General features: G+C 58.7%; 3 protein-coding genes across 6 annotated transcripts in view; all 3 read right to left on the minus strand.

The window, feature by feature from the left end:
* Positions 1-3: 3 nt before the first annotated feature.
* On the minus strand, positions 4-1,962 carry LOC146422523 (non-structural maintenance of chromosomes element 3 homolog). Of its 4 annotated transcripts, XM_085046545.1 has the most exons (11): positions 1,842-1,962; positions 1,693-1,748; positions 1,495-1,566; positions 1,330-1,393; positions 1,139-1,218; positions 964-1,058; positions 800-879; positions 685-727; positions 546-608; positions 202-319; positions 4-113 (listed from the first exon to the last, which is right to left on the minus strand). In XM_085046545.1, exons 2-11 carry the CDS (start codon positions 1,732-1,734, stop codon positions 51-53), a joined length of 720 nt encoding a protein of 239 aa, XP_084902671.1. In that variant the 5' UTR covers positions 1,735-1,748; positions 1,842-1,962; the 3' UTR covers positions 4-50. The 4 variants fall into 4 exon arrangements, with proteins under 4 accessions (XP_084902671.1, XP_084902672.1, XP_084902670.1 ...); XM_085046546.1 differs by having other exon boundaries at positions 202-316; positions 1,693-1,944; XM_085046544.1 differs by having other exon boundaries at positions 1,693-1,942.
* A 954-nt stretch (positions 1,963-2,916) lies between these two features.
* GNL3L (G protein nucleolar 3 like) lies at positions 2,917-7,169 on the minus strand. The gene is made up of 15 exons (XM_085046446.1): positions 7,043-7,169; positions 6,923-6,960; positions 6,711-6,812; positions 6,515-6,631; positions 6,205-6,288; positions 6,011-6,137; positions 5,819-5,922; positions 5,600-5,744; positions 5,377-5,464; positions 4,770-4,947; positions 4,280-4,422; positions 3,517-3,647; positions 3,342-3,436; positions 3,097-3,268; positions 2,917-3,012 (listed from the first exon to the last, which is right to left on the minus strand). Exons 1-15 carry the CDS (start codon positions 7,053-7,055, stop codon positions 2,960-2,962), a joined length of 1,590 nt encoding a protein of 529 aa, XP_084902572.1. The 5' UTR covers positions 7,056-7,169; the 3' UTR covers positions 2,917-2,959.
* Positions 7,170-7,805: 636 nt separating this feature from the next.
* HUWE1 (HECT, UBA and WWE domain containing E3 ubiquitin protein ligase 1) overlaps positions 7,806-20,030 on the minus strand; it is a 109,384-nt gene continuing 97,159 nt past the window's right edge. Inside the window, exons 73-83 of the mRNA XM_085046277.1 lie at positions 19,239-19,326; positions 18,296-18,445; positions 16,631-16,876; positions 15,524-15,641; positions 15,298-15,438; positions 13,976-14,263; positions 12,230-12,335; positions 11,103-11,220; positions 10,096-10,277; positions 9,006-9,196; positions 7,806-7,965 (exon numbers count right to left, since the gene is read on the minus strand). Of these exons, the coding sequence (XP_084902403.1) occupies positions 7,863-7,965; positions 9,006-9,196; positions 10,096-10,277; positions 11,103-11,220; positions 12,230-12,335; positions 13,976-14,263; positions 15,298-15,438; positions 15,524-15,641; positions 16,631-16,876; positions 18,296-18,445; positions 19,239-19,326 (1,731 nt within the window). The 3' untranslated portion in view covers positions 7,806-7,862. The remainder of the gene's footprint in view (positions 7,966-9,005; positions 9,197-10,095; positions 10,278-11,102; positions 11,221-12,229; positions 12,336-13,975; positions 14,264-15,297; positions 15,439-15,523; positions 15,642-16,630; positions 16,877-18,295; positions 18,446-19,238; positions 19,327-20,030) is intronic.

Here is a 20,030-nt window from a genome sequence, read left to right on the forward strand (position 1 = left end):
AACTGAGCCTAGACATGGCACACCAACGGGGTGCCTTTATTTCTGGGGGCTCAGAGGTTGGCCTCGGCCTCGCCATGCTGGCTTGCCCAAAATCTGGGGTCCTTTCCCTGCATCTGGGTGGGAAAAAAAGAGTGAGGGTGTGTGATAAATCGAGTGCTGGAGTCCCCCAAAACCCAGAGACACCCCACAACACGGCCTCACCTTCGCCACGAAGTTCAGCACGTCCTTCTTGGAGGTCTCCTTTTCCGCCCGTGGCCCCCACTGGTACTTGAATTCGGGGGGGTCGGTCAGGGGGATCTGGGTGATCTCCAGGTACCTACTGAGAGATGGGTGGTGACCCCTCCCAGCAGGTTTTGGGGTCCCCAGGGGGGGTGTCCAGCAGTCCCTGGCCCCGTGAGTGACCCCTGGAGCTGCGAGGTGTGGGGGCTGCGGGCTTTGCTCTGCGGTGTGGTATAAACAGCCCGGCCGAGGCTGGCGCCGGGGCTGCTCTGGGCACACCGGGAGGGAAACCCACCCCAAAATCCCCCCAGGAACCCCCAACTTACTTCTGCCGGCCAAACTCCTCTGTCACCAGCTTCCGGACATCCCCGAACACCCTGTGTGGCTTCCTGAGGATGGGGTCAGTGAGGGGTGGCACTGACCAGCCCCGTCCCCCCCATTCTGAGTGTGTCCCCCATATCCTACCCTGGGTACACACGGAGCAGACGCAGGAACTCCCACAAGGCACCTGGAAAAGGGGGTGTCAGTGGGGGTGGGCAAAGAGAATTTGGGGTATGGGGAGTTTTGGGGGAAGACTCACTGTCTTTGACTGAGTTTCCTTTCATGAAGATGAAGCTGAGGATGACCAAGAGGAGCCCCATCTTCTCCTTCTCCTTGTCCCTGCGGAACACACCGGTGTGTCACCCATGTGGGAGAGGGAGGGACACCCTGATGGGGTTACCCCCACCCAGAATCGCCCCTCACTTGCACAGGTACTCGCCCTCAGGCCGGGGCAGGTTGTTGATGAGGATGTAGGTGTGGCGTTTGGTATCGATCTCCACCAGCTGCATCCCGAACACCTGCGGGAGAACAAGGGTTAATCTTGCCGGCTCTCCAAAACCACCAAAACCCTCCCATTCCCCTGCCGTGCTCTCCCCACCTCCTGCAGGGTCCTGCCCGCCTTGTTGAGGATTTCCGAGGAGGCATCCTTGTACTCCCGGATTACATTCTTCAGCATGTCTACAGGAAACAGGCAGGGAACTGCTGAGGGAGCCTGGAGCTCTCAGCTCCCCACAGCCAGTAAGGCTTTAGGGGTCCAAAGGCCGTGGGAAGGGGCTGCCCTAAAATTACCTGCCCTCTTGATAGGCATCTTCTTCTGATCCTTCACAAGCAGGAACTGAACCAGCTCACTCACCTGTAGGGGAATGAGCAGGGAAGGCCAAGAGCGGGCTGATAACAGAGGAGTGCAGACACAGGACTCCAGGAGCGGGAAGAGAGGGGAACATCACAATCCACCTTCTGGTTCACTTGGTCCTGGGAGCGCCGCTCCCTCTGGCTCGGGATGAAATCTTCCTCCCCATCGGTCACCTGAGTGGAAAAGACAGGGGAAGTTGATGCTGGAGAAGGGATCAAAACCGAGGAGGGAAGAACGGGAGGGACCAGGGGGAAAGGGGAGAGTCAATGAGGGGAGAATGGGGGGGTGCAGTCCCTCACCTGAGAGCAGCCGAGCCCTTTGCTGCGCTTCCGCTGCGACATCTCTCACAGCAACTCTGACGAAAAATCAAGCGCTGGACGGGCTAAAACCCCGACGAGACCACCCCTAAGGCCGCTCCGCGCACCCTCTCCCTGCGTCCCACCCTCACCAGGGCCGCAGAGACCCCCGCAAGGCCCATCAAACGACTCGGCCCACAGACGAACCGCCACCAACCGCGCTCCGCCCGCGACTGAACACGCCGGCACCGCCCACACCCGGCGACGACCCATCCCACGTCGGCCCCGCCCCTTCCCGCTTCCCATTGGCCCAGCCCCGCGGTCTCCCCGCCCACCATTCCAGTCCCGCTCTACGATTGGCTGATTGCCCGATCTCGCCCCGCCCCCGGCGCACGCGAGGCAAGTCTCGCGCTCCATCCCCCCCCGCCTCGCCGTCCTCCCCTCAGGTGGTGAAAAAAGCGGGAAAATCGCCTCACGCGCGCCCCCTACCCCTTCCCCTCACGGCGGCAAAATAGCGCCAAGCGCCGCTTTCCAGCGCTGGAGAAAGACTCAAAACACCCAAAAACGACCCGCAATGGCGCATTTCACCCTTCCCATCGCTTAATTGCGGTTACTGGAAGCACCTGTGCGGTCCCCACCACCTGTAAGGCGCTGGCAGGGCCTTTTCCACAGGCAAATGGTGGTGGAGGCTGAGGGGAGCTTGGTGCCCACGGCCGCCCACAGACCCCACAACCCCGGCGGGACCCTCATTCTCTGCATGTACAGCTGAGAGTGCCATGAAGGGTAAGGCGGATGGTTCGGGGAGGCACCCTGTGTTTTTTGGGGGGTGTACGAGGGGGTTTTGGGGAGTTATGGGATCTCAGGGAGTGTGTGGGATGTCCAAGGTGGCTTTTGGGGTGCTCTGGAGGGTTAGGGGGCTCATTTAGTGTCAAAGTGGGGCAGTGGCTGCTATAGGGATTGAGGAGATTGTGGAGGTAGAGAGGGAATGCCCCAAATAATGGGGATTCACACCCTGATCTTGAGCCCCACTTGGACCCCAATTTTGGGGTTCACTAAGCAGCTGAGCACTAAATCTGCTGGAAAAACAAGGATCTCTCAAATGTAGGGGGTTTTATATCCCCACTCACCCACCCAGCTGTGAGATACGGGGTGAGACTTCCCAAAAACCTCCACATTCCAACCTCCTGCTTGAGACCCCAAGTACTCAAAAAGGGCTTTTTAAAACTGTTTCTCACTTAAAAATAGTACTTTTATTCCACTTGCAGATGCATCAGAACTGCATGGCTGCCTCCAGCGTCTCGGACAACTTCGTGGCGATTTTCTCTGCAGGATGGGGGTGATCAGGAATTTTGGGGAGTGGCTTAGGGAGGTTTGGCAGAGTCAGGAAAAGGGGGTTTCTTCACTCACCTGATCTTTTTTGAAGCTTTTTCCTCCTTTTTGCAGCTGCCCGCAGGCCCTGGCCCTGGAGCAGAGGGGGGAGCGCAGCCACCTCCTCCAGATTTGGGGCTCTGGGCACCAACTCCCCCCCGGTGCCCCCCGACTTCACCCGGGGCTTCAGCTCCACTGTCATTGTGCCAAGCTGGGGAGAGGGGGGCAAACATTAACCCACTGCCCCCCAGAAAATCCCCAAACCTCAGTAAATCCCTTCTCACCTCCAGATTGCTGCTGTCATCCTCCATGGCTTCTCCTTCCTCCTCCTCAGGATTGCTTGGGGACAGTGCGAGGCCTGTCACCGTCACTGGGATAGCTGTGGGGGAAGCAGGTGAGATTTGGGGGGTCCAGTTGAGATTTGAGGGGTGTGGGGAGTGGGGTTCAGGTGCTGCTCACCTGCCAGTGCCTCGGCATCACCCTTTTCTAGAGCCTCCAGGTCCAGTGCTGGCCCCAGTGCTGGCAGGATTTGGGCCTCGAGGTGAACCCCCTGCGATTTGGGGGGGTGGGTGTAGTATGAGATCTTCCCGCTGCAGGAAAAAGGGGGTTAGGGTGTGGAGAGACCCCCCAAATGAGGTCACAGGGTGTGGAAAGACCCCTCCTGCCCAAAAAGCAGGGGTCAGGGTGTGGGGAGACCACACAGCCCCCAAGAAGGGGTCAGAGAGAGTGGAGAGACCCCCAGCAGCTCCCCATCAAGGGATCACAGGGTGTGAAAAAGCACCTCCAGACCCTGAAAAAGGGGAGTCAGGGTGTGGGGGAGACCCCACAGGCCCCCAAAAAAGCTCACAGGGTATGGAAAGATCCCCCTGGTCCACAACAAGGCGCTCAGAAAGCGTGCAAAGACTCCTCCAGCCCCAAAAAATGGATCAGGGCATGGGGAGACCCTATAGTCACCTCGAAGTGGTGTAAGAGAATGTGGAAAGACACGTCCTGTGCCCAAAAAGAGGTCACAGGGTGTGGAAAGACCTCTTCTGTCTACAAAAAATGGTGTTGGGTTGTGTAAAAACCTCTTCTATTCACAAAAAAGGGAAGCAAGGTGTATGGAGACCCTCCCCAGCCCCCTCTGAAAAAGGGATAGAGGGTGGGAAAACCCCTCCACCCACCCAAAAAGGGGGTCAGGGTGTGGGGAGGGTCCCCCCGAAGTGTCCCCAGCCTCACTCACCTGGTCCAGTCGCGCAGCAGGGCCACGGCGGCGGCGTGGGCGTCCGGTAGCCCCCCGGGTCTGAGCCGGCCCTGCCGCCGGGCCAGGTGGGCCAGGAACTGCAGGGGGTCAGCGCAGGGGGGGACCCCGTACTGGTCACTCAGCTGTGGGGGACACACAGGGGTTTTGGGGGGGATGGACATGTAGGGTAATGCCACCTTGTCACCCTCTCTGCGGCCAGAATGGGGTGAAAATGGCCAAAGTGGGGCTCTTCCCCCGGAAATGACCTGCTATCCCCATTGTTATGGTGACAGGGGGTGCACCCCGAATATTGAACCCCCCCGATTATCCAGATTTTGGGGTTCACTAAATCTCCTCTGGGAGCTGAGCATTAAATCTACTAAATCAGCTAGAAAAATGGGGTTCCTTCATTGCCATGGTGATGAGGGTCTCACACATCCTCAGCCCCCCCCAAGGGGGTCCCCAACAGCCCAAGGGGGTCCCCACGCACCTGCTCGGGGGGGCAGCGGCGCAGGATGGCGCAGGCAGGGGTCAGGGGGTCCCGCAGGCGCTGTGGGGCCAGAGCCCCCCTGAGGGGGGCTGCAGCTGGGGGGTCTCCAGAGTCCAGCACGACACCAGGACAGTCCAGCAGCCGGATGTGCCGGTCCAGCTGGACGGCCTGCAGGCACCTGGGGACAGGGGGACAGGGGCTGCATGTCACACACCTGGGAACAGGGGCTGCATGCCACACCCACACCTGGGGACAAGGGCTGCATGTCACACCCACACCTGGGCAGGGTCTGAATGCCACACCACACCTAGGGACAGGGTCTGCATGCCACACCCACCCCTGGGGACAGGGGCTGCATGCCACACCCACCCCTGGGCAGCGCTCCCCATGCCACACCTACACACCTGGACAGGGTCTGCCCACAACCCTCCCCATGCAGGAGTGGCATAACATCAAACCCCTCCTCTCTGGGGGTGTGGCCACTTCAGACCACACCCACCCAGGGAAAACCAGGTGTAGGAACACTGCAGGCTCCTCCCACCCAGGGGTGGAGTCAGCACAGACCCCTCCCACACCGTGGGCATGGTGACCCCCAGGTGGGGCTCACCTGGTGACGCCGGGCGTTGCCCCCACCCCGCAGGCGCGGCTGCGCTTGAGGCTGTTGATGAGGCTGCTCTTCCCCACGTTGGGGTACCCTGGGGAATGGGAGAGGTCAGGAAAACCCCCAAAATCTACCCCTACTCGCTCTCCCCTCACCCCCAGCCCCCCTACACCCTCCCCTCAAGCCCCCAGCCCCCCAATCCCCCTCTCAAGCCCCCAGCCCCACTCACCCACGACCCCCACGGTGATGGAGGTTTTGGCTCCTCCGCAACGGCCGTAGTTGCTCAGGATGTGCAGCAGACTCTCCGCGCCCACACAAGCCCCCCCTGCCAGCAGCTCCTCGGGGGCTGTGGCCGCTGGGACCCGGCTCTGCTTCTGTGGAGGCACGGGGGGCTCAGGGGGAGCCCCTCACCCCCACTCCACCATCCCCCCAGCCCCGCAGGACCCACCAGATTTCGGCTCTGCTGCTGCGTGCAAGCCTTGAAGGCCACGGTGGGGAACTCAGCCCGGAGGTGCTTCAGCCACGCGGCCACCACGTCCCGCGGCACCAGGTCTGGGTGGGGGGAGACACGGGGGTGTCCCCAGGGCTGCGGGGACAGGGGAGCACCGGGACCCCTCCCCAGATCCAGCCCACCCCTCACCGATCTTGTTGAGGACAAGCACGAGGCGCTGGTGAGGCCGCAGGGCCCCCTCGAGCCGGGGGCTGCGGCAGCCCTGGGGGTCTCGGGCGTCCAGCACCTCCAGCAGCACGTCAGACGCTGTCAGCACCTGCCAGAAACGGGGTTCAGGTGGGGAGAGACCCCCCAAAAATCCCCCCGACCCCCAAAAAACTGACCTTGCGCAGCTCCCGCCCGAACTGTCGCAGCGATGCCTCATCCTGGGGGGCCTGGGGGGGCTCTTCCTCCTCTTCTTCCTTCTCCTGGGGGCACCTGTGTTATGGGGATCCCCCATGGGGAGACCCCCTTGATTCCTGGGGAGACCCTCCTTCTCCAGGGAACTTTCTGGGGAATCCCACACCTGTGTTTGGGGAACACTCCATCCTCTGGGAGCCCCTTGTCCTCCAGGGATGCCCCCAGCTCTCAGGGGAACCCTTTTTTAGGAAGCCCCCCACTCCACATGGAGCCCCCGGGTGTTCCCAGCCCCACCTGGCTCTGGAATTGTCGCTGTCGCCGCAGAGCATCCGCCTGGAGAGCGTCCAGTCCCCGGCGCTGCCCCACGGCCGCTCCCCGCGCTCCCTCCCGCCGCTGCTGCGCCTCCAGCGCCTGCGGGACACGCGGGGAGTCAGTGGGGGAACACCCCAAAATCCTGCCGGGTCACACCCCAAACGCTCCGGTTCTTTACCCGTTTCTGCCGCGTCTCGTTCTGCTGCTGGACGTGGGCGGCGAAGCGGCCGAGCTGCGGCACCCCCGGGTCCTTCTTGACCGCGGCGCGGGCGCGTCGGGCCTGGGCGAGGCGGGGGGAAACACACCGGAGGGTTACCGGAGGGTCACCGGAGGGTCACACGGGTGTGAGTGAGTGTCACCCCCCAAACCCGGCCGGTGCTCCCCGCTCACCTGGCCGCGCTTCTTCCGCGCCGCCTCCACCTGTCGCCCTGCGGGGAGCGGCGGGGTGAGCTCGGGGGGCGGGGGGCGCACGGAACCCCCCGAGTCCCCCCGGTGCTCGCCCGGACTCACGGGAGCGGGTCATGCCTGCGGTCCCCGCACGCTGCCGGGGGTCTCTGGCGCCTATCTGAGGCGTCACTTCCGGCGCAGGGGAATCAATCACGCAACCACAACAGCCACACCAAGCATGGCGGCCAAGCCACGCACAGCCACACTCAAGATGGCGAACAGAGTATTTAAATACAACACTCAATATGGCGGCCTCACTGTGATCAGCCCCCCCATGCCACACCCAAAATGGCGCCATAGGGCACACGTCCCCCCCGCTGTGGCCAACGTGCCACACTCAGCATGGCCGTGACAGTGGCACGGCCACCCCCAAGATGGCTGTCACCATGTGGTCAGATCCTCTGCCACACCCAAGATGGCGACCACACTATCACCCTCTCTTCTTGCCACACCCAAGATGGCGGCGGCCCCGCCCCGCCCCCCAAGAACGACCGGGACTGCCCTTACCAAGAGTGCACTTTTTTATTCCTTTTTTTTTTTCTTTTTTTTTTTTTTAACTTTTTTCTCTCAGTTTTGAGGTGGGGGGAGAGAGGGGGCTGAACTTCTTATTTATAATTTCAGGGGCTCCCCCCTTTCACCATCCCCGCCCCCCCCAAGCCCCCAGCACGGGGGGAGGGGTGAGGGAGGGGGGGAGGAGGGAAACCCCCCCACCCTCCAACAGAGCAAAAATTCCCCCCCAAACTGGGACCGGAGGAAAAAAAAAAAAAAACAAAACCAAAAAAAAAAACCCCGAAAAAAAACCAAAACAAACCAAAAAAAGCCAACGGAACCAAAAAATATATATATATTTATAGAGCCCCTGCGGGGGGGTCGGGGGGCCCCCCTAGGCCAGCCCGAAGCCCTCGGAGCACTCCTGGATGGCCAGGAGCAGCATGTGCCGCAGCTTCTCGTAGCTCTCGTAGGCCGGCAGGTCCAGCTGGTTGAAGCTGGGGACACAGCGGTGTCACTGTCACCCCCCTGAGGGACACTGTCCCCAGTGCCACGTCCCAGTATCGCCACGTTCCTGCCCCCCTCCCTGTGTCCCTATCCCATCCCGAGTCCTGCTCTGGGGTCTGTCCCCACCCCAGTGTCCCCACCTGACCCCAGGGATTGTCCCCACCTGCCCCCAGTGCCACCTCACCTGTGTGTGTGACCCTGTTCCCATCCATGTCCTCCTGGTGTCACCTCCCAGCCCTCGTGTCCCCATCCCGGGTGTGGGCAGAGGAGGCTGTGTGCCCCCTGATGTCTCTGGTGTCCCCCCATGTCCCCCTACCCTGCTGTCCCTCCTGTGTCCCCCCCCCACTCCCATGTCCTTATGTCCCCTCACAAGGTGTGTGCCAGAAGCAGGTGGTCGATGTCTGCCCATGTCCCCCTGTCCCTCCTGTGTCCCCCGTGTCACCCTGTCCCTCCATGTCCACGCCATAGCCCCTTGTCCCTCCTGTGTCCTCCCCATGTCCCTGTGTCCCCCTGTCCCCTCACAAGGTGTGTGCAAGGAGCAGGTGGTTGATGTCCCCCCATGTCCCTCCTGTGTCCCCTTACCCCCCACCCTGGTGTCCCCTCCTGTGTCCCCCCCATTCCCATGTCCCCCTGTTCCCTCACAAGCTGAGTGTCAATAGCAGGTGGCTGGTGTCCCCCCATATCCCTCCTGTGTCCCCATATGTCCCCCTGTCCCTCCTGCGTCCCACTATCCCCCCACCCTGCTGTCCCCTCCTGTGTCAACCCCATCCCCCATGTCCCCTCACAAGGTGTGTGCCAGGGGCAGATGGTCAATGTCCCCCCATGTCCCTGTGTCCCTCCTGTGTCCCTGCAGTGTCCCTGTGTCCCCTCACCAGATGTGTGCCAGTGGTCAGTGTCACCCCATGTCCCTCTCATGTCCTTCCCATGTCCCTGCCGTGTCCCCCCGAATGTCCCCACTGCCAGGGTCAGGTCGTTGATGTCCCCCCAGTGTGCTCCTGTCCCCCCAGTGTCCCCCCCCGTGTCCCCTCACCAGGTGTGTGCCGAGGGCAGCCGGTCTGTGGACCGGTCGTCCCGGTGGATCTGGAATTTCTGGATGCCATTCATGCCCTCGAGGGCGGCGAACCCCTGCAGTGGCACCTTGGAGGTTCCAGTGACAAACTGCAGGAACTTGGCGCGGTCAGCCTGGTCGAAGGAGCGCAGGGCGCGCCAGAACCACTGGATCTGCCGTGGGAAAGGAGGTCAGAGCCGGAATTATCCTGCAATCCCTGTGGGATCCTCCTGGAATTCCCTTGGAATCATCCCTAAATCCGCCCTGATTCCCCCAAGAATCCTTCTGGAATTCCCCTGGAATACTCCCAGAATCCCTCTGGAATCCCCACAGGATCCCCCAGGAATCCCCCTGGAATCCTCGTAGAATCCTCTTGGAAATCCCTCTGCAATCCTCCCTGGAATCCTCCTGGAAATCCTCCCAGAATCCTCCTGGAATTCCCCTAGAATCCCTGCGGAATCCTCCTTGAATCCCCTCGGAATCCCTCTGGAATCCTCCCAGAAATCCCCCTGGAATCTCAGTGGAATCCTCCCAGAATCCCTATGGAAGGGAACCTCCCAGGAATCCTCCCGGAATCCTCTGAGAATTCCCCATGGAATCCCCTTGGAATCATCCCCAAATCCCCCCCGAATCCCTGTAGGATGCCCTAGGAATCCCTCTCAGAATGGTTCCAGAATCCCTCTGGAATCCTCCTGGAATCCCCCCGAATCCCAATGGATTTCTCCTGGAATCCCCTCAGAATCCTCCCAGAAGCCCTTTGGAATTCCAGTGGAATCCTCCTGTAACCCTCCTGAAATGCCCCCGGAATCCCTGCAGAATCCTCCTGGAATTCCCCTAGAATCTCTCTGGAATCCTCTTGGAATCCCTCTGGAATTTTCCTGGAATCCTACTGTAATCCCTCTGGAATGGAATCCCCCAGGAATCCTCCTGGATTTCCCCATAATTCCTCCCGAAATCCTCCTGGAAATCCTCCCAGAATCTTCCTGGAATCCTCCTGGAAATCCTCCCAGAATTCCCCCAGAATCCCTTCTGAATTCCCCGGATTTCCCCCCAAAACGGTGTCCATGCTCACCTGGATGGAGTTGCCCTGGTATTTGTGGTACTCAGTGTTGGCCTTGAGGTCGTCGATGTCGATGGTGGGCAGCCCCGAGATGAGCAGCTCCAGCTCCTGCTCCGTGAAGATGGAGATGAGGCGCTTGGGGATGATTTCGTAAAATCCTTCCAGGAACGCCGCCAGCTGCTTCCGGATGGCGCCTGCGGGATTTGGGGAGATGCCCGATCGTTTTTGGGGTTTTTATATCCTTTTTGTATGTTTTTATAGCTCTTTTTGTACATTTACATGTGTTTTTTGTACATTTACAGACGTATTTGGTACATTTTTATACCCTTTTTATACATTTTTATACAATTTTTGTACATTTTTATACTTTTTATACATTTTTGTATCTTTTTTTGTACATTTTTAAACCTTTTAAATACATTTTTATACCCTTTTAATGCATTTTTATACCCTTTTAATACAGTTTTCCTTTCCCTCTCCTTACACCCTTTACACACTCTTTGTACCTCAGCCTTGTAATTTTTGTAATTAATGCTTGTAATTTTTCTAGTCTGATATTTAGCTTAGTTTGGGATTTTTTGAAGTCTGGTACTTAGCTTAGTTTGGGATTTTCTCTAGTCAGATATTTTGCTTAGTTTGGGAGTTTTGTAGTCTGAAACTTATGATATTTAGCTTAGTTTGGGATTTTCTCTAGTCTGAAATTTATGATATTTAACTTAGTTGGGATTTTTTCTAGTTTAAATTACTAGCTTATGCAGATCCTATTAAACCCGAGCTAAACATCCTTTTTCCTTCACTGCAGATCCTATTAAACCCGAGGAAAATTCCCTTTTTCCCTTTATGCTGATCCTATTCAAACCAAGGTAAATTCCCTTTTCCCCTTTAAGCTGATCCTGACAAAACTGAGCTAAATTCCCTTTTTTTCCCCCTTTTCTGCTCCATATTTCTCCCATCCCAAAGCCACCAGGTGATTCCTGCAGACCCCAAACCCCGGGGAGACCCCAAAGCCCAGAGCTCACCTGTCATGCGCATTTGGCACACGAGGTGCACATATTCCTTCTTGTTCTCCTCTGTCACCAGGACGTTTGCCCCGTTGGGCTTCAGGTCCCTCACCTCGCACACCCCGAACTCCTGGACCTGGGGGAAACAGGGGGGACATCCTGAACCCCAAAAATCCCGAATTCCTACATCTGGGGGGCACAGGGAGGACATCCTGAACCCCAAAACCCCCAAATTCCTGCATCTGGGGGACATCCTGAACCCCAAAACCCCCAAATTTCTGCACTTGGGGGCACAGGGAGGACATCCTGAACCCCAAAACCCCAAATTCCTGAACCTGGGGGGCACAGGGGGGGCATGGGGGTCATCGTGAAACCCAAAAATCCCAAATTTCTGCACTTGGGGGACACAGGGGGGCATGGGGGTCATTCCTGAGCCTCAAACACCTAAATTCCTACATCTGTGGGGCATGGGGGTCATACTGAACCCCAAAACCCCAAATTCCTGCACCTGGGGGGCACAGAGGGCATGGGGAGGATGTCTTGAACCCCAAAAATCCCAAATTTCTGCACCTGGGGGTCAGCAGGGTATGGGGAGAACATCCCTGAACCTCAAACACCCCAAATTCCTGGGGGGGTCACTGGGTGGCAGAACGGAGATGGGAAGGTGTCACCCCTGGGGTGAGGTGACACTGCAGGGTGTGAGGGGACACCCCAGGGACAGAGGGGACACCCCTGAAGTCCCTGGTGACACCCTGGGACATGGGGACACCCCAAACCAGAGGGACATCCCTGAAGGAGAGGGAACACCCCTGGGACACCCCAAGCACAGAGGGGACACCCCTGCAGTCCCCAGGTGACACCTGGGACACCCCAAACCAGGGGGACATGGGACCCTCCAGGGGCAGCTGTAGGGAGCTGAAGGGCCCCAAATGCTGGTTTTGGGGTGTCCCTGTGCCCCGGGGGGGTCCTGGTGGTGTCCCTGTGCCCTCGGGGTGCCCCAGGGATGTCCCTGTGACCTCGGGGTGTCCTGGGGGGTCTCTGGGGTGTCCTGGGGTGTCCTGGGGGTGTCCTGGAGGTGTCCCTGTGACCTCAGAGGGCCCTGGAGGTGCCCCAGGGGTGTCCTGGGGTGTCTCTGGTGTCCCCACCTCGGTGCTGAAGGTGAGGTCGTAGCCCAGCGTGGACACATCGTTCTCCAGGAGGTACACCAGGCCCTGGTAGAAGTGATAGTCCTCGCTCTCCATGTCCGTGTACCTGCGGGGGGACAGGGACAGCGCCCCAAAATGGGTCAGAACACCAAAAATCGGGGTCAGAACACCAAAAAATGGGGTCACCACCCAAAAAATGGGGTCAGAACCCCAAAAAATGGGGTCAGAACCCCAAAAACACCCTGTGATGGGACAGGCAGTGCCCCAAAAATGGGTCAGAACCCCAAAACACAGGGTCAGAACCCCAAAACACGTGGTCAGATCTCCAAAAGACAGGGTCAGACCTGCAAAAAGCTGGGTTAGAACCCCGAAAATGGGATCAAAACCCCGAAAAAACCCCACAAAGGATGGGTAGCGCCCTGAAAATGGGGTCAGACCCCATGAATACGGTTCCACAGCCCATAAATGCAGATCCACACCACAAGCAAGAGCCCAGCACCCCCCATAAATGGATCCAGAACCCCATAAATGTAGTTCTGCACACCAATAAACGGGTCCAGCACCCCTAGAAGGGGATCCAGTACCACTTAGAAGTGTTCCCACACCCCACAAACAGCTCTAGCACCCCATAAACAGCTCTAGCACCCCACAAACCACCCCACCCCAGTCTCACTGCATGGATTTACCCAGGATGTGCCTGCAGAGGAAGTCCCACACCCCACAAATGTGGTCCCACACCCCTCAGAAGAGGATCTAGCACCCCATAAATGGGTCCAGCACCCCTTGAAGGGAATCCAGCACCACTTGAAAGTGGTCACACACCCCACGAACATGATCCCATACCCCATAAATGGGTCTGGCACCCCACAAATGAGGTTTGACACCCCCTGAAGGAGGTCCAGCATCCCACAAACTCCCACACCCCACAAACAGCTCCAGCACCCCAATTATGAGCTCCAGCACCCCACAAACAGCTCCAGCCGTGTCTCACCGCACAGATTTGCCCAGGATGTGCTTGTAGAAGGAGTCCCACACCCCAAGAAGGGGATCCAGCGCCCCATAAATGTAGTTCCACACCCCACAAATGGCTCCAGCACCCCAAATATGAGCTCCAGCACCCCACAAACAGCTCCAGCACCCCACAAACCACCCCACAAACCGCCCCAGCTGCGTCTCACCGCACAGATTTGCCCAGGATGTGCTTGTAGAAGGAGTCCCACACCCCATAAATGTGGTCTGACACCTCAATAAGGGCATCCAGCACCCCAAATATGAGCTCCAGCACCCCACAAACCGCCCCAGCTCTCTCTCACCGCACGGATTTGCCCAGGATGTGCTTGTAGAAGGAGTCCCACACCCCAAGAAGGGGATCCAGCACCCCATAAATATAGTTCCACACCCCACAAACAGCTCTAGCACCCCAAATATGAGCTCCAGCACCCCACAAACAGCTCCAGCACCCCACAAACAGCCCCAGCCGTGTCTCACCGCACGGATTTGCCCAGGATGTGCTTGTAGAAGGAGTCCCACACCCCAAGAAGGGGATCCAGCACCCCATAAATATAGTTCCACACCCCACAAACAGCTCCAGCATCCCACATATGAGCTCCAGCACTCCAAATATGAGCTCCAGCACCCCACAAACAGCTCCAGCACCCCAAATATGAGCTCCAGCACCCCACAAATGGCTCCAGCACCCCAAATATGAGCTCCAGCACCCCACAAACCGCCCCAGCTCTCTCTCACCGCACGGATTTGCCCAGGATGTGCTTGTAGAAGGAGCGGGTGAAGTAGCACTCGAGCAGGCGGTTGTCGTACACGGCCTTGGCCACGATCCTGCCCACGAACTTGAAGTAGCTCAGGTGGTTGGGGTTGCAGTGGGACGAGGGGTTGATGGTGTAGGTGACGCGGTCGCCGGGGGACGTGCGGAACAGCGCGTACATGGGGTTGAACATCTCGCGGGAGATGATCATGTACCACTCCCGCAGCAAGCCGCCCGCGTCCTGCCCCTCCTCGCCCTCGAAAACGATGTAGCTGTGGGGTGGAGGGAGGGTTAGGGGTGGGGTTTGGGGGTTGGAGGGGATATGGGGGTGTTTTGGGGTGGAGTTTGGGGGGTTTGGAGGGGATATGGGGTGGTTGGAGGGCTGGGAGAGTGTTTTAGAAGGAGCTCGGGGGAGTTTAAAGATTACGGGGTGGTTAGCGAGGATTTGGGGTGTAGTTGGGGGTTTGGAGGGCTGGAGGGGTTGGGAGGGTATTTTAGGAAGCTCGGGGGTTGGGGGGTTTAGAGGGATATGGGGGTGGTTGGGGATTTGGGGTGGAGTTTGGGCATTTGGGGTGAAGTTGGGGGGTTTGGAGGGGATATGGGGTGGCTGGAGAAGTGTTTTTGGGTAGCTCAGGGCAGTTTTGGGGTGGAGTTGGGGGTTTGGAGGGGCGGGAAGGTGTTTTGGGGTGGAGTTGAGGGCGTTTAGAGGGGATATGGGGGTGGTTGAGGGGATTAGGGTGGAGTTGTGGGGTTTAGAGGTGGCTGGAGGGGCTGGGAGGGTGTTTTAGGGGAGCTGGGGCAGGGATTTGAGGTGGTCCCAGGAGTATTTTGGGGTGTCCCAGGGTTGGTTTGGGTTCCCAGGGAGTGTTCTGGGTACCCCAAGGATATTTCAGGCTATCCCAGGAATATTTCAGGGTGTCCAGGAATAATTCATGGAATCCCAGTGACATTTCGGGGTCTCCCAGTGATATTTCAGAGCACCTCAGGGCTATTTCAGGGACTCCCAGGAATATTTCAAGGTATCCCAGGAGTATTTTGAGGTCTCCCGGGGATATTTCAGGGTGTCCAGGAATAATTCAGGGTATCCCAGGGACATTTCAGGCTATCCCATGGATATTTCAGGGAATCCCAGGATATTTCAGGGAATCCCTGGGATATTTTGGGGTGCCTCAGGGACATTTCAGGCTATCCCAGTGATACTTCAGGGCACCCGAGTGATATTTCAGGGTATCCCAGGGTATTTTGGAGTCTCCCAGGGATATTTCAGGGAATCCCATGGATATTTCGGGGTCTCCAGGGCTCTCACAGGCGGTTCTTCATCTCCTCGGGGGATTTGCGGTGCAGCTCTCGGTAGGAATCCTCGAAGACGTGGTCGCGCCGCACGTGCACAGCCATGTCCTCCTTGCGCAATCCCTCGTCCAGGCGCTCCAGCTCCTGCCTGAAATACCTGGGGGGGAAAAAAATAATGTTTCAGGGTTTGTGAGACTCCCAAAATCACCCCAAAACTGCCCCAAAATTGCCCCAAATCGCACTTGCGCTTGACGTCGAAGTCGAGCACGCGGATGTAGTCGACCAGCACGGCGAAAGGACCGTCGGCAAGGTGGGTGGTGGATTGGCGAAGGATTTGGTTCAGCACCGTCCTGTGGGTTTCTGGGGGCAAAAAATGGGGTTTTGGGGGTGGTTTGAGATTGGGGAATCGGCCAGGGGATGGAGAGGAGGTTTGTTCCCCTTGAGTGTGGTGGATTTGCTCACCAAATCCCTTCCCAGTGTCCCCAAATCCCTTCCCAATGTCCCCAAATCCCTTCCCAAAACACCCAAACCCCTCCCCAATGTCCCCAAAGACCCTCCCAACACCCCAAACCCCTTCTGAACACCCCCAAATCCCTCCCAACATCTCCAAACTCCCTTCAAACACTCCCAAACCCCTTCCCAATGCCCCCAAACCTCTTCCCAACACCAGCAAACATCCCCAAACCCTTTCCCAACACCCCCAATCCCCCTCCCAACACCCCCAAGCCCCCTCCCCACATTCCCAATCCTCCTCCAAAGAGCTCCAAACCCCTCTCAACAGCCCCAAAACCTCTATCCATCCACCAACCCTCTTCCCAATGACCCCAAATGTCTTTCCCAACACCCTCAATCCCCTTCCCAGCACCCCCAAACACCCCAATTCCCCCCCCAACATTCCCAATCCCCTTCCCAATGCCTCTAAACCCCCTTCAAACACCCCCAAACCCTTTCCAATGCCCCCAAACCCCTTCCCAACACCCTCAATCCCCCTCCCACACCCCCAAACCCTTTCCCAGCACCCCCAAATACCCCAATCCCCCTCCCAAGCACTCTCAAACCCCTCCCCAATAATCCCAAACCCCTCCCAACATGTCCAAACCCCTTCAAACACCCCAAACCCCCTCCCAACACCCTCCAACCCTCTTCCCAACACCCCCAAACCCCCTCCCAATAATCCCAAACCCCCTCCTAACACCCCCAAACCTCCTCCCAACACCCCCAAACCCTCTTCCAACACCTCCAAACCCTCTTCCAACACCTCCAAACCCTCTTCCAGCACCCCCAATCCCCCTCCCCAACACCCCCAATCCCCCTCCCCAACACCCCAGTCCCCTCCCCTGGCGGCTCACCGGCGAAGCGCAGGAATTTCTGGGTGTCGGGCGGCAGGCTGGCCGAGATGTGCATGGCCGAGGGCTCCCGGGAGAAGAAGGGGTCGAGGGCAGAGGGGGTGGCGGGGGTGAGGGGCGCAGGGGACAGCGGGGGTGGCTCGTCCTTGATGTGGGCCAGCTGGCTCTCCCGGGTGTCCCTGACCGGCGGGCGACTCTCGCGCTCCGTGGCGTGGACCAGGAAAAACGCCTCGACGGCCGGCTGGAGCACTGCGGGACAGGGGGTCAGCGGGGGGGACAGGGGGTCAGGTGGGATTGGGGGGACACCCTGGGATTGGGGAATACCCTGGGATATGGGGGACACCCTGGAATGGGGATAGAAATACCCTGGGGCAAAGGGGGAACATGCTGGAATAGGGAGTGGAAACACCCTGGGATATGGGGGACACCCTGGAATGGGGATAGAAATACCCTGAGATAAAGGGAAACGGTCTGGGATAAGGGCAAAACACCCTGGGATATGGGGGAACACACTGGGATAAGGGGGAACAGTCTGAGGACAGGGAAACACCCTGGGATGAGGGGAACACATTGGGATAAGGGGAACACACTGGGATAAGGGGGACACATTGGGATGGGACACCCCAGAATAAGAACACCTCGGAATGGGGGTGGAACACCCTGGGACAAGGGGGGAACAGTCGGGGATAAGGGGGAAACACCCTGGGATGAAGGGGAACACATTGGGAATGGAGGGACAGCATGGGGTGGGGGGACAGCTCAGGATTGGAGGAAAACCCTGGGATATCGGGGGAAAACCCTGGAATGGGGAGTGGAAATACCCTGGAAAGGGGGATAGAAATACCCTGGGATAAGGGGGGGAACATGCTGGAATAGGGAGTGGAAACACCCTGGGATATGGGGGAACACATTGGGATCAGGGGGGAACAACCTGGGATTATGGGGGGGGAACATCCTGGAATGGAGATGGAAACACCCTGGGATATGGGGGAGACACCTTGGAAATGGGGGAACAGTCTGGAATGGGGAGAACACCCTGGGATAGGGGTGGAAACACTCTAGGATAAGGAGGGAATACCTCAGAATGGGGGACAGGAATACCCTGGGGTAAGGGGAGGACACCCTGGGATATGGGGGGAGACAAAACACCTTGGGATATGGGGCAGGACACACTGGAAATGGGGGGAACACCCTGGGATAAGAGGGGGACACACCAGAAATGGGGGGGACAGCTTGGGGTGGGGGGGACACACTGGGATAAGGGGGGAACACCCCAGAGTAAGGGGGAACACCTCGGAATGGGGGGTGGGAACACCCTGGGATATGGGGGAGAACAGCCTGGGATAAGGGAAAACACCCTGGGATATGGGGGGAACAGCCTAGGATATGGGGGAAACACATTGGGATTGGGGGAAACACCCTGGAATGGGGAGGCAAGAAGGGGAATCACCCCAGGATGGGGTGGGGAACACCCTGGAGTGGTGGGAGGAGGAACACCCCGAGATGAGGGTGGGAACACCCTGGAACAGGGTGGGAACACCCTGGGATACAGGTTTCTTGGGGTCCCCTATAAACTTCAGACACCCCTCTAGGCTTCAGCCCCCTGCTGTGGGTTCCAGCCCTCCCCAGCCTGGGATTTGGGGTCCCCTGTGGGTTTTGGGGGCGCACCGAGCACGGCGTGCTGGTCGTGGGACTCCTCGAGCTCCTTGAGGCACTCGCCCAGCATGTCCCACAGCTCGTCCAGGCACAGCTGCTCGCTCAGCAGGGGCAGCTCGGGGGGTCGCTCGTCCCTGTCGGCACCCTGCGAGCCCTCGGGGCCTGGGGGGGACATGGTCAGGACCCTCTGTGTCCCCAGAGCCACCCCTCAAACCTGTCAGGACCCTCTGTGTCCCCAGATTCATCCCTCAAACCTGTCAGGACCCTCTGTGTCCCCACATTCATCCCTCAAACCTGTCAGGACCCTCTGTGTCCCCAAAGCCACCCCCTGAACTGGTCAGGACCCTCTGTGTCCCCAAATTCACCCCTCAAACTGGTCAGGACCCTCAAAGCCACCGTGTCCCCAAAGCCATCCCTCGAACTGGTCAGGACCCTCCGTGTCCCCAAAGCCATCCCTCGAACTGGTCAGGACCCTCCGTGTCCCCAGAGCCACCCCCAGACTGGTCAGGACCCCCTATGCCCACCGAATCCACCCCCCCAAACTGGTAACACCCATGGAGTGATACTGGGGTGGCTGTGCTGGTGGCACTGGGGGTGACTGGGTGGCACTAGGGGGTGACTGGTTGGTGACTGGGCCATACTGGGGGTGACTGGGCTGCACTGGGCGTTACTGGGCCACACTGGAGAGTGACTGGCAGCACTGGGGTGGGTCACTAGTTGGTGACTGGGCCGTACTGGTCCATACTGGGCCGCACTGGAGAGTGACCGGCAGCACTGGGGGTTTCTAGTTGGTGACTGGGCTGCACTGGGCATTACTGGGCTGCACTGGAGAGTGACCAGCAGCACTGGGGTGGGTCACTAGCTGGTGACTGGGCCATACTGGCGGTGACTGGGCTGTACTGGTCCATACTGGGCCGCACTGGTCCACACTGGGCCGCCCCGGGGGGGTTCTCACCCACGTCCTGCGGCGCGGGCGACGGCTGGTCCACGTCCATGGGCGACTCCTCGCGCCGGGGGGCAGCGTCCGCAGGCCCGGCCTCCGACTGGGGGGATTGGGGCACCTTTAGGGCACCCAGAGACCCCCCGGGGACCCCCAGAGCCTCCCCGGGACCCCCCAGACCCTGCCCGGGGCTGGGAGCCGGGGGGACCCCAGAGCTGGGGGAGGGAGGGAGGAGGAGGAGGGAGGGAGAGGGAGGATGAAGGAGGAGGAGGATGAGGAGAAAGGTAAGGATGATGGAAATGGAAAAGGATGAAGGAGGAGGATAAGGAGGAAGGTGAGGATGATGACGATGAAGACGAAAGATGAAGGAGGATGAGGAGGAAGGTGAGGATGAGGATGGAGATGGAAAAGGATGAAGGAGGAGGATAGGGAGGATGATGATGATGGAAGTGATGATGATGATGGAAGAGAATGAAGGAGGAAGATGAGGAGGATAGGATGATGATGATGATGGTGGAGATGGATGAGGAGGATGAGGAGGAAGGTGAGGATGATGATGATGGAGATGGCAGAGAATGGAGGAGGAGGATAGGATGAAGATGATGATGGAGATAAAAGAGAATGAAGGAGGAGGATAAAGAGGATAAGGAGAAAGGTGAGGATGATAATGACGAAGATGAAAGTGAGGATGATGGAGATGGAAAAGGATAGAGGAGGATGAGGAGGAAGGTGAGGGTGATGATGATGGAGATGGAAGAGGGTGACAGAGGAGGATAGCATGAGATGATGATGGAGATAAAAGAGGAT

This window comes from Lichenostomus cassidix, unplaced genomic scaffold, assembly GCF_008360975.1.
Source record: "Lichenostomus cassidix isolate B80296 unplaced genomic scaffold, HeHo_3.0 HiC_scaffold_40, whole genome shotgun sequence".
In the NCBI taxonomy this organism is placed as follows: domain Eukaryota; kingdom Metazoa; phylum Chordata; class Aves; order Passeriformes; family Meliphagidae; genus Lichenostomus; species Lichenostomus cassidix.